This window comes from Camelina sativa, chromosome 3 (genome assembly GCF_000633955.1).
Source record: "Camelina sativa cultivar DH55 chromosome 3, Cs, whole genome shotgun sequence".
NCBI lineage: Eukaryota > Viridiplantae > Streptophyta > Magnoliopsida > Brassicales > Brassicaceae > Camelina > Camelina sativa.
In genome coordinates, this window is record NC_025687.1 from 11,943,682 (window position 1) to 11,955,938 (window position 12,257).

General features: G+C 39.5%; 4 protein-coding genes across 5 annotated transcripts; 3 read left to right on the forward strand and 1 right to left on the reverse strand.

The window, feature by feature from the left end:
* On the forward strand, positions 3,745 to 7,915 carry LOC104776680 (protein decapping 5). Of its 2 annotated transcripts, XM_019243663.1 has the most exons (9): positions 3,746 to 4,129; positions 4,493 to 4,593; positions 4,682 to 4,756; positions 4,847 to 5,362; positions 6,078 to 6,518; positions 6,801 to 6,872; positions 7,003 to 7,176; positions 7,262 to 7,372; positions 7,504 to 7,915. In XM_019243663.1, the coding sequence occupies exons 1-9, from the start codon at positions 3,979 to 3,981 to the stop codon at positions 7,693 to 7,695; spliced, it is 1,833 nt and encodes a 610-aa protein (XP_019099208.1). In that variant the 5' UTR covers positions 3,746 to 3,978; the 3' UTR covers positions 7,696 to 7,915. The 2 variants fall into 2 exon arrangements, with proteins under 2 accessions (XP_010499085.1, XP_019099208.1); XM_010500783.2 differs by lacking the exon at positions 6,078 to 6,518 and having other exon boundaries at positions 3,745 to 4,129; positions 4,847 to 5,803.
* On the forward strand, positions 7,991 to 9,810 carry LOC104776678 (probable transmembrane ascorbate ferrireductase 4). The gene is made up of 4 exons (XM_010500782.2): positions 7,991 to 8,361; positions 8,439 to 8,490; positions 8,592 to 8,788; positions 9,356 to 9,810. Exons 1-4 carry the CDS (start codon positions 8,239 to 8,241, stop codon positions 9,692 to 9,694), a joined length of 711 nt encoding a protein of 236 aa, XP_010499084.1. The 5' UTR covers positions 7,991 to 8,238; the 3' UTR covers positions 9,695 to 9,810.
* On the reverse strand, positions 9,640 to 11,195 carry LOC104778879 (uncharacterized protein At1g26090, chloroplastic). The gene is made up of 5 exons (XM_019243665.1): positions 11,131 to 11,195; positions 10,836 to 11,029; positions 10,576 to 10,747; positions 10,086 to 10,496; positions 9,640 to 9,925 (listed from the first exon to the last, which is right to left on the reverse strand). Exons 1-5 carry the CDS (start codon positions 11,152 to 11,154, stop codon positions 9,794 to 9,796), a joined length of 933 nt encoding a protein of 310 aa, XP_019099210.1. The 5' UTR covers positions 11,155 to 11,195; the 3' UTR covers positions 9,640 to 9,793.
* LOC104776682 (coiled-coil domain-containing protein 130) lies at positions 11,284 to 12,251 on the forward strand. Its single transcript, XM_010500784.2, has 3 exons — positions 11,284 to 11,458; positions 11,579 to 11,742; positions 11,824 to 12,251. Exons 1-3 carry the CDS (start codon positions 11,314 to 11,316, stop codon positions 12,184 to 12,186), a joined length of 672 nt encoding a protein of 223 aa, XP_010499086.1. The 5' UTR covers positions 11,284 to 11,313; the 3' UTR covers positions 12,187 to 12,251.

Consider the following 12,257-nt stretch of genomic DNA (forward strand, 5'->3'; position numbering starts at 1 on the left):
AGCTATCAGATATTGACACGCGTCGTTCCGCAACTGTGAATGATATGGCGGTGTCAATGTGTGTGATTCCCAATTTTGGACTGTTTTGACTTTTTTGGTCCAAATTAAGTTGAAGTATGAGAAAAATTACTATTTTTTTACTGAAAAAAAACAAAAGGAAATTTCGTTAGAAGAAAAAAATAATAATGGGCAAAATCGTTACAAATCTTTGTACCAAAAAAAAAAATGAAACGAAGATAGAAGAAACGTTACAGATCATGGGAACTCATATCTCATTTATGAGTTATTGAGGACTAATTTCTGACGATTTTTAAAGGTTTAAGATGGGTAATACACTAATACCCCTATATACATCCATTATGTTTAGCTCAATTATTAAAAGGTTGTAATCATGTCTCATAGGTGATTGGTTCTTTTGTTCCCTCTTATAATGATGGTATAGAGCGCGGCCAAATATACTAGTTTTGTGGATAAACTATAGACTCTAAATTATTCCAACTTGAATTGTGATTTTTAAAGATGCTATACGTCATTTTCGTTACAGACCATCTATACATGTATATGAACAAAAACCACTGTCCTAGTCTCCCTTGAACATGAATAATTGAGTATAAGTCCAAATCCTATTGGAAATTTGACAAAATCATAACTGTTAATGCTAAAATAAAATAAAAAGTGTGGATCTTGATTGTTGGTGTCTGATATATATTGCACAATTCGACTCCGTTCATTATTAAGCTTGGCATATGGTGAGGTCCAAAAATGTCAGTCAAGATTCACCTCAGAAGCTTGTCATCTTGTGAGGTCCAAAAATATCAAGATTCACCTCAGAAGCTTCTCATCTTGTGGGGTCCAAAAATGTCAAGAATTTCTGTTCATTTGATCAGTAAAAAACATAAATTCTTGAGATTTAATTTTCGAATTAAAGACCATTAATGACACATTAAGAGGGAGATTAAGTTATGAATTAATTGGAGATGTAGGTTATACCATCGTTGGCAGTAATAAAAACCTAGAAAAACTTTTTATTCATCATACCTATTTTTATTGTATTCGTTCATAATCATCAACAAACAAACACTTTTACACATCGTTCTAATTTCATCTTTGTTCCAATTTTATTACATGTCATCTATAAACCCCCAACTAGACTTGAAGTTAGGTATGTTGTCTCTTGGTTGTCCATCCTTCTTTACCTTGACATTGTTAGTTGAAATCGAGGATGAACACAAGTGAAAAGTGTGTGAATGCAAATTAGGCTAGCTTGAAACAAAAAAGATTACCATTGATAGGGAAAAAAAATGAAGCGAAGAAGTCGGTTCCTAATATAGCAGAGAATCTTGTTTGAACTAATCGAAAATGTTTTAAGTAATTTCCTGCATTATTTCTTTCCCGACTTTGTTATCTATATCTCTACAAACTATTGCTGGTGCATTTTTGCAAGTTTTGTAACGAGAACATTTTTCACTGTTCGTTCATGATGTGATCGTCTTCCTTTTCTATGTACACTTATGTGATATGACAACTTCCTTTTCTATGTATATTAAATTATTAATAGTATTTTGGTCTTTTTGGCAATCTTATTTTAGTATTGGTGGTATAAAGACAAGAAGTTCCATTTGTGGAAAACGCAATGATATAACAACTCCTTTGATATGCTAGGAGTTCTCTATATTGTTTAGCAACTAGAAGAACCCCACTTTGTGAATTTATTACCATTATGGCAACATAGTGGTAATCATATTAATTTAAACTCGCATTCACACTTTGACTTTGGCTCATTGCCTCATTCTAGGCTTTTACAGATAAACCGAGATTTTATTTATACCAAAAAGGACATTACCCAAGTTTGACATTTGATTTGGCGTTCGGAAAATTAAGTTAAAAAGGTAAATAAATATAACTAAGAGAGATAACCTATTAGTTTAAAGAGATTTAAAAGTGTAAGAGTCTATGTAATGTCCGCGGAGTTCGAGTTGGAAGATCCTTAACAGAGAAACCAAAAGGGTCAAATTCAACGGTGCAATTGTTATCCGTAACGAATAGACAAACAAAAATTAAATTTTTGATCATAGAAAGACATACAACAACATTTTTCAAAGATAGAGGCCGAGAATAAGAAGGATACTCCCATTACCCATTGTAGTGACAGGTGCAAGAGAACCATTACCGACCTTGATCAGAGGAAGAGAACCTAAATTAAAGATAGGATGTAGAGTACTTTGTTGTTGTGTGACGTGGGTGGTTGCACCAGAATCCATGACCCAAGCTGGATCATACGGGTCTTGCAGACTCATTGTGTACAGGTCCGTAGATCCACATCTTGATAAAACCATTGTGTTATGTCGACGAAGCAAGAGCGGCGGGCGTCGGGGAGGAGGATCCATCAAGGTGGCCTAAGTCGCCATAAGTGAGACAGTGAGTCTCGAACATCTCTCTCCAAGTGTCGTAGTTGAGTTTGTCTATGTCCAGGACAATTGGTATGTAAGCACGAATCTGAGAGATGTCGAATGGCTTGTCATTCTTTGGAGGAGACGTGGTAGCCAAGATAAGAGAGAAAAGAGGAGAGGAAGGGAGACAAGAAAGAGATCATGGGAGATCGAAGTGAAAGAAGAAGAAGAGGAAAAGAGAGCGGAGCAGGATCGAGAAGTAGCACAAAACCCTAGAAAATTTAGCAGGTTTTTTGTCGCAAATTTGATACCATGTAAGAGTCTTTGTAATCACCGTGAGGAGGTTGTGTTATTGATACATGCATATATAGTGTACAAACGTATCCTAACTACCAAAGATATGATATACATCAGTAAAGATATGGATAAGTACATATCTAATCTAACACAAACCACATGTTATCCTCTCTCTAATTTCATCTCCTACTTAAAACTCTTTATATTATCACCAAAATGCTTTTCACTTCATCTATGAGCCTCTTTCTTACAACTTCTAAATAATTTTCATGCATTAATAACACCACCAACCAAAGCATTTGCTTCAGCTAATTCGACTCACATAGTCGCAAATGCATTTCTTGCAGCAAGTCGCAATCACACTTTTATCATCCATATGCTCTTGTTGCAAATACTATTAAAGTTTAAAGCCCATAATTTTGAAACAAGAAATTTTGACTAGCTAGAGACCCTACAAAATCAATCAACATCAGAAACATAAGAGGACCCGTATCAGGAGAAACACACTGAGAGTTGCCCGTATTGTTTGTGATGTGGAAGATAACTTGTTTCCCGGAAAATCCAAAACAGGAGAAAACAAATGATTATGTTATTAACCAAAAGAAGCATAAAAAGTGTTCAACACATGCTTCATAAAGAAACAACCACAAAAATGGCATCATACCTCAAAAGCCCATAGATTGCTAAATCCAAAGAGTCTCGTCTTTCCTATTTTCGTGGTCTCGTGAGGTCGCTAAAAGCACTTGATTTAGTCGTTAAACTACGAAACTAACCAACAGGTCACGAGTGCAAATGTTCCAAAAGGCACGAGGTTAATTATGTAATCAGAGTCGCGAACACGAGCCGAGCAATTGGAGTGGCTCGTGGCTCGCTCGTGGTTTTGTTTGCCTAAAACACACCATTGAGCTGAAATTACGAAGGAGGTCATGCATGTGTACACGTGGCATACTATGGTTAGTGGTTAAATAAAAGTCAATGGAGCTACACCAGGCTAATATGGTCAGATAGGTATTTTTTTTTTTTTTTCTCTCAATTGGGCTTTTTACGGGAATGGATAATAAAAAAGAGAGATGCTCGATCTCCCCAAATTAGAGTAAACCCTAATCGTTTCTTCTGTAGCTTTCTCTCTCTCTCTCTCTCTCTCTGGAAGAAGAAGAAGAAGAAGAAGAAGGGGATCCAAGGAACCTTGAGTGTGTGTGTATTTGCCGTTTCTTGACTTGTAGTTTTTTTTTTCTCGTGAATCTCTCTCTTTGTCTGTGATTTCTTCGGCGAAGAGAGACATAGATCGGATATGGCGGCTGAGAATACGGGTGCGAAATCGAGCCCCGGTGCGGATTCTTACGTTGGGAGCTTGATTAGTTTGACGTCTAAGAGCGAGATCAGATACGAAGGGATCCTTTACAATATTAATACAGATGAATCTAGTATCGGACTTCAAAACGGTACGATTTCGTTTTCCACTTCTCCGTTGTTGGATAATTTAATTAGATGCGTAGTCTGATTCCGGTGGTGTGTTCTCTTTCTGATTTGGTAGAAACTCAATTGTTTTTTTTTGTTTGGTTAGTCTTGTGAAATTTTGCTCCAATCTTGAACTGTTTTAGCTCGATTTGAAAGAGATGTTGTTCTTGTGCTTGGAATTCATGAAAAAAGAAGTGTTCATGTCTACTATCCAAGCTATTGAATTGTAATTGTGATGCCTTTTGAAACTATTGGTTGAGCAAGAAAGCTTAGTCTTAAGTGGTCGATGGGGTAGTTTTTGGTGAGGTTGATTTTTTCTGATCCCTGAAAATTTCTCCTGTGTGTAGTTCGATCATTTGGAACTGAAGGAAGGAAAAAAGATGGTCCGCAAGTTCCTCCAAGTGAAAAAGTTTATGAGTACATATTGTTCCGTGGAACTGATATCAAGGTATCCCCAGCAGGATTATTATGCTAATCATTTTATTAGTGTCGTCAGCCTCCACACTTTGGACTCTAATTGGTCTTGTTGTTGGCAGGATTTGCAAGTCAAAGCTTCTCCACCAGTTCAGCCTCCTCCACCTACTATAAATAATGACCCTGCTATAATTCAGGTGAATGTTAGAAATGTTGTAGGATATTATTTTCTGTGATTTTACAGTCAATTGATTCGTCCTCATTCTCCACTCTTCATTGTTTTGCAGTCTCACTTCCCTGGCCCGATTCCAACATCTGGTAGCTTGCCTTCTACCGCGAGTGGGTTACTGCCTGACATTAATTCTCATAATGGACAACCTGGACAACATGGGATGGGATTTCAAAACTCGATGCCCTTGTATCAGCCTAGTGGAAATCTTGCTTCATGGGGAGCATCGCCACAACCGCCAATGTATTGGCAAGGATTCTACACCCCACCTCCCAGTGGCCTTCCCCAATTGCATCAACAGTCTCTGATTCGACCCCCTCATGGGCTGCCAATGCCCAATTCTCTGCAGCAACCCCTGCAATATCCTAACTTTAATACCCCTCCACCTACTGGTCCATCAAATATGCAGGGTTCGAGCTTGCCAGAACCACCCTCGTCATTATTTCCTTTTAGTACTAGTTCTCAAATTCTAGCACCTAGTTCATTGCCTTTCCCTGCTCTACCACCTGTGACGCTGTCGTCAAGCCTGCAATCTACACTGCAATCAGCACCATCTCCTTCACTAGCTTCAGAGATGGCACCTCCGTTACTCTCGAACAAAGCTCCTATTACTGCGCCTCCTACCCTACCGCAGGAAACTAATGTGCTTCCCTTTTCTCTGTCAACCACTAGAGCCACAGAAGCAAGTCCTATCCTTTCACTGCCGAACAAGCCTAGTGTAGTTACTGGTCCAATTTCTCAGCCGCAGGCAACACCATTAACATCTGCTCCTGCTGCTGGAGTTTCTAGTTCCATTAGCCAAGATAAGCCAAAACCTTTGTTGGTTACTCCTGGCCAACTGCTGCAGTCTGGATCCTCTGCAGTCTCTTTGTCCCCACCCTCTACAAATGCAGATAAAGATGTTGAGGTGGTTCAAGTATCATCATCAGCTGGGTTGGAACAATCTGTTCCAGTTACATCCGAAGCCCAACCTCCAATACTGCCATTGCCTTCCTCTGCGAGGCCAACTCTGAAGGTTTTATATTTACATATATTGCCAAATCTTTAATAGATATATCATGATAATCTTACCTTTGCTAATGTCAGAGATAGCTGGAATAACGTGTAACTGTTATCTAATTGAACCTGTAGTAATGCTCATTGTATTTTTCCATACTATGTCTCTTTGGCTTTGTCAAAGAAGCATGAAAATTTCTAGGTTCTTTCCTTGGTGTAGTAGATTTTGCCGTACACGTCAACCTATAAAGTCTTCTTGGTGATAACAATTTTAACTGATTTGCTGTTTTNAGATGGCACCTCCGTTACTCTCGAACAAAGCTCCTATTACTGCGCCTCCTACCCTACCGCAGGAAACTAATGTGCTTCCCTTTTCTCTGTCAACCACTAGAGCCACAGAAGCAAGTCCTATCCTTTCACTGCCGAACAAGCCTAGTGTAGTTACTGGTCCAATTTCTCAGCCGCAGGCAACACCATTAACATCTGCTCCTGCTGCTGGAGTTTCTAGTTCCATTAGCCAAGATAAGCCAAAACCTTTGTTGGTTACTCCTGGCCAACTGCTGCAGTCTGGATCCTCTGCAGTCTCTTTGTCCCCACCCTCTACAAATGCAGATAAAGATGTTGAGGTGGTTCAAGTATCATCATCAGCTGGGTTGGAACAATCTGTTCCAGTTACATCCGAAGCCCAACCTCCAATACTGCCATTGCCTTCCTCTGCGAGGCCAACTCTGAAGGTTTTATATTTACATATATTGCCAAATCTTTAATAGATATATCATGATAATCTTACCTTTGCTAATGTCAGAGATAGCTGGAATAACGTGTAACTGTTATCTAATTGAACCTGTAGTAATGCTCATTGTATTTTTCCATACTATGTCTCTTTGGCTTTGTCAAAGAAGCATGAAAATTTCTAGGTTCTTTCCTTGGTGTAGTAGATTTTGCCGTACACGTCAACCTATAAAGTCTTCTTGGTGATAACAATTTTAACTGATTTGCTGTTTTTTTTTCCTCAGCCAAACGGGCATTCTTTCCCAACTCATAATGGTTACAGGGGACGTGGGAGAGGAAGAGGAAGAGGAGCAGGGGTAATATTCTTCCCACTGATTTGTATAATGTGACGAGGCATTTGTTTGTTTCTACCGAGGAAAAGATCTACTAGTTAAAAATATATCATGAACTATAACCATGTATGCTAATAATTTTCCTTGTTGGCAGAGATCACACCAGGTAATGAAGTTCACTGAAGATTTTGATTTCACCGCGATGAATGAAAAGTTCAACAAGGATGAAGTATGGGGTCATCTTGGGAAGAGTTCTACCCTTGATGGTGATGAAGATGATGATTCCCCGATTGTAGATGAGGCTGAGCTGCCTAAGATCGAGGTCAAAGTAAGTGAAGTAGACTTATAAGCCAATCAAGTAAAGCCATTATGTTCCCTTTCTCTGGTCTCATACACATTGTTAATTGATGTAGCCTGTTTACAACAAAGACGACTTTTTCGATAGCCTCTCATCAAACAACATTGACCGAGAGTCCCAAAATGCAAGGCCTAGGTTCTCAGAGCAAAGAAAGCTAGATACTGAGGTACGATTTATATATTTCCACAGTCGAATATCATATTGGAACTAGTCCCCTCTCGTTTCTGGTGATACTTAATTTTCCAGTATCTTGAGAGAAACTGATTGACTAACAAACGGTGTTGGTAATGATTCCAGACATTTGGTGAGTTCGCGAGATTCAGAGGAGGTCGAGGAGGGCGTGGTGGTTATGGTCGAAACGGTTATTCACGGGGCGGTTATGGTGGCCGTGGTTATGGCGGTTATGGTGGCCGTGGTGGTGGCGGCGGTGGTGGCTATGGATATGGTGGGCGTGGCCAGGGGAGAGGCGTATCAAATCGTACTTCCTAAAAAGCGCTGCTATAAAGGGTTCTATAGACTCAAGAAACCCAGTGGGAGCTCGTGCTTCTGGTATGTGTGGCAATAAAACAAAAAACCATGAGTCTTGTGTAATGTTTCTGCTAAACCCCCTTGTTTGGTTTTCGAGTGTATCAATTTGATTTCGGATCTTTGTTTTAAGACTTGGTAATAGCGTCTTTCTTCTTATATTCAATCAATGTTATTTTGCACTTGTGGACTTCCCGTTTGGTGCTGTGAAATGTTTTTAAAAAAAAATTTCAATAGCTTCTTGATTATTGTATAAGTGTTTAGCATGGTGGATTACCCTGGACTTAAAAAGTCAACATTCTGACTATGAGCACAGTACTAGCAGCCTTAAATGTTAAATCACATGGGCCGTATAAAGAGAGAGAGAGGTCTTTATACGGAACGGAACCTTAAAATGTCTTTTTTAGTTTCTCAAAACATCTTTTTGTCGGCAACTCTCGGAGTCTGAGGGACTGTGCTCTACTGTGTACTACTACTACTACTCAACTTTGAAGAGAGATAATTAGAATGGGAAGTGTGGGTTCTTCAAGACTATCACTGGTTTTGTTTGCGAGACTCTCAGGTTTAGTAATCGCAGTTTCGGTTCTGTACTGGGCTCTCTTCCTCCCTAGTCAAGACTTCGGCTACTCTGTAATCATATCACACTCCTTGCTCTCTTTGATTTCAACTGGATCTCAAAACTAATCATGTTTATTATAATTATGTAGACTCTCCATCCTCTGCTGATGGTGATTGGCTTCATTCTTGTAAGTGGAGAAGGTAGTGATGATCATCCCTCTTTATGCTCTTTTGATGAAGATTTCCTCCTCAATTCGTTCTTGAATATGTTTATCAAGAATCTGGGGTCTTGTGATCTGCAGCGATTTTAATACACAAATGGTTACCTGGTTCAAGGAAAACGAAGAAAGCAGTACATCTATGGCTACAAGGAGTGGCATTGGCCTCTGCTGTGTTTGGAATTTGGACAAAGTTCCATTACCAACGTGGCTTTTTTGCCAATTTCTACAGTCTCCATTCTTGGATGGGCTTACTCTCTGTTTCTCTCTTCGCTGCCCAGGTTCGTCTTTTTCTATTTCCACCTACCAATATTATATTTACATTTTATTCTATAGATATAATATTAAGCATCTGACATGAATTTTTAATGCATCATCGAAAAAGAAGTAGATGCTTTCCAAGTCTTTTAAAAACGTACTATTATATGTTTTAAAATGTCGGATTACACTTTGCTTTCATTATAATTTCTTTTTCTTTTTTTGAAATGTTGGCCATCAATAATGCAAAGAATGGACAAAGGAAGAAATTGTATAGCCACTTGGGATTACTTTCTGATTTGTTACGGAAGCTAAAGCTGACAAGATTCCCCTAAAAGACTACTAAAACGAATTATTAATTATTTAGCAGATTGAAGAACCAGTCATGACTGTCACTTCAACTTATGCTCTTCAGAAGAGCCTCTTCTTATGTCCTACATAGTTTATTGATGAAGTTCCGGTGTTTATTAATTGTAATTACAGTTTATTAAGAAATGTTAATCTGTGGCGTTAAGTTATCAGAATTTACGACTTTAACTCTTGAGTGAGACCAGTTTTGAAGATTTAATAGTAATGACGTTGTGTTGCAGTGGGTGACTGGGTTCATGAGTTTCTGGCATAGAGGAGAAGTACGAACAACAAGAACCACGTTTCTTCCATGGCACGTCTTCTTTGGACTCTATACATACGGTCTTGCCATTGCCACCGCCGAGACCGGACTGCTTGAGAAACTGACGTTCCTTCAGACTAAGAGGAACGTCCCCAGACGCGGTTCTGAATCAATGACTGTCAACGGTCTAGGACTTGGCTTGGCTCTACTCAGTTGCATTGTTGTAACTGCTGCTGTTTTGCCAAAGTATCAGAGCCATTCTGGTGATGAGAAACTTGTTTATTCATCTCAAGATCGTCCCAAATGTTTTTCTTCTTGAGTTTTCTTTCATTTTTTTTTTGTTTGTATTGGATTTGGGGACAGACTACTACACATCTTTGGTGTACAAAAAAGAACAAATTAGTTCTTCTAAAATGTATTACCGCATTGTGATGATGAGACTTCTGTCCAAAAACTTGGCTCCTCCAACCTTTCCTTGAATCTGAGCCGGTAAATTAATCACCCGTCTTTGGTCCCCGGCTTCTATTAAGAGCTCAGAACCTCCTCTGTACTGAAATTTCAGCAAGAAAACCAAAAATCATTCTCACTTCTTATTTCCATATGTGAACAGAAGGCAATAACATTATGCCAGTACAGAAGAGGTTAAGGAAATGGGGATAGCTTTACAAATGTGGGTGAGAGAGTCTGAGGGAGATGAGAAAGCTTTTTACCTGGTACAGTTTGATCTCCGATTTCTCAAACCCTGGCATGAAAAGAGTCACCAATTTCTTTGCTGTATCAAACGTTACTGTTGTTGTCAAGCTGCTTCCTTTCCTTACTGTTTCAGAAAGAAGTTCCCGGATACTCGCATTCGCTTGGTCCAGCAGTATTTTGTCCCAATCCAGACCATTTATAGTAAATGGAACCGATGCAGAAGCAAAGGGCAGAGGCACAAAATCTTCTATTGGGGTTTTGCATGTCAGATGAGAAGAAGAAATAGTAAACGCCCCAGAAGCATGAGATCCTGCTTGTACTGTACAACCCCAATACCGTAGTGCAGCTTTAACAGACATAGGATTGTTTGGGTCCATTACAAGAAAACTCCTGAATCTCTCTGGATCTCTCCAAGCAGAAGCGCCAGTCTACAGTTTGCAAAAATCCATATGTGATTTCAGACCAAAATTAGTTGAAAGAGACTTGAGTTATGGGATAACAGATCACCTCCAAGAAACGTTCCAAAGTATCCCACATGGCAGGAGTTGTCATACCATCGAAAGGGGACTTATTGCCGCTTACGTTCATTGATTCATCAACAAATCTCATAATGGAAGGACTTGTTAGCCTCCCCAAATCTGTCTTCTCGGCCAAACTTCTCACATATTTCACATACAATCTGCAAAAAAGCAAACTTCCTTAAGGGTTGCAAGAAGGGAAAGAAGCACAGAGAAGTACAAAAAAGAAAAGCAAAACATAAAAGAGACCTTGTTTTACTGCTTAGACCAATCATCCGAAGAGTTTCCTCAGTGCTAATACCATCGTAAATCACAACGTCAAAAGTCTTCCCCTTGTGGTTCTTCCGGGTTGCTTGCCTAAAGAAACCAACAAGCCTCTCGAGTTCAAGCATTGAAAAGATTGAATCCATCCCTGGAAGCACACCTAGCTCTTCACCAACCACCTACTACACATCAATAGCCAAAAACAAATTATAGGACTCAAAATCCCAAATATCATTTTCTATGGAAACTCGCAGATACGAAGTTTGTGTCACATACCTACCCCTTCAAGAACCCCTTGGGTCATATTAAGTCGAGCGTCTGCTTGCTTCAGCTGTTTAAGAGGTTCCAGAACATACCTACCCCTTCAAGAACCCCTTACGCTGCATTGTATATTCTCTTTTTGCTTGCTATAGAACTATGGCTGAGTTTTATATCTTATCATGGTTAGATATGGAGCTTTGCAATGAAATCACCATGCTGCAAACATGAGATAGTCATTCAGACTGATCCTCAGAATTGCGAGTATGTAATCACTAGTGGTGCCCAGAAGAAGGTCGAGGAGTATGATGTAGAAGATGCAGAAATCATGGAGCTCACTGCTGAGGAAGGTTGGTTTCCATCTTTCTACTACAAGTTTGCATTTAGAAGCTCTATAGGCCTTTCAATAGCTTATCCTTGTTATTTGTTCTGGCCGACAATTCTTGACTTGCTTTGATGTACTTGTGCAGAGAAGGGAAAGCTTGCAGACCCGTTTTATCGTCTAGAGCACCAGGAAGTAGATTTGCAGAAGAAGAAAGCAGCAGAGCCGCTTTTGGTCCGTCTCCAGCGAGTCTCTGATGCAAGACATGCTGATGATTACTCCATAAACAGAGCTCTACGTGCACAACTTAGGGTTAGTTCCAATTTGCAAGTTTTGCTCTGCTTGCAATCCGATTTTCGGTTCCTCCTTTCTAACTTTGTTCTAATTTGCCAGGGACACAGAAAACGTGTAGCAGAAGAAGAGGCTGCTTCAAGGAAGATAGGGTTAGGGATAAGACTTCTTCCAAAGAGTGAAGAAGATATTAAAGCTGCATCAAACGTGAAATTCAAAACCAAGTTTGATAAGAACCGAAGGGACAAACGAGCACTAATCCATGCATCTTCCATCTTTCCCGAGTCATCTTACTCGATGTCATCATCGAGCAAGAAAAGAATGGAGTTAGAAGCAAAGAGAAGGAAGATAAGCGCAGCATCAGCGTCGAGTCTATTGAGAGGAGGTTTCAAAGCATCAGCATTGTCTAAAACACCATCAACAAGCAAGTCTAAGGTTTCATCAGTTTCTGTAAGGAAGCTGTAGGTTTTTTTTAGCAACTTGTGCTTGTATCGTTGAGAGGAAATATCAATGTAAGAAACACAAAAAAAAAAAAA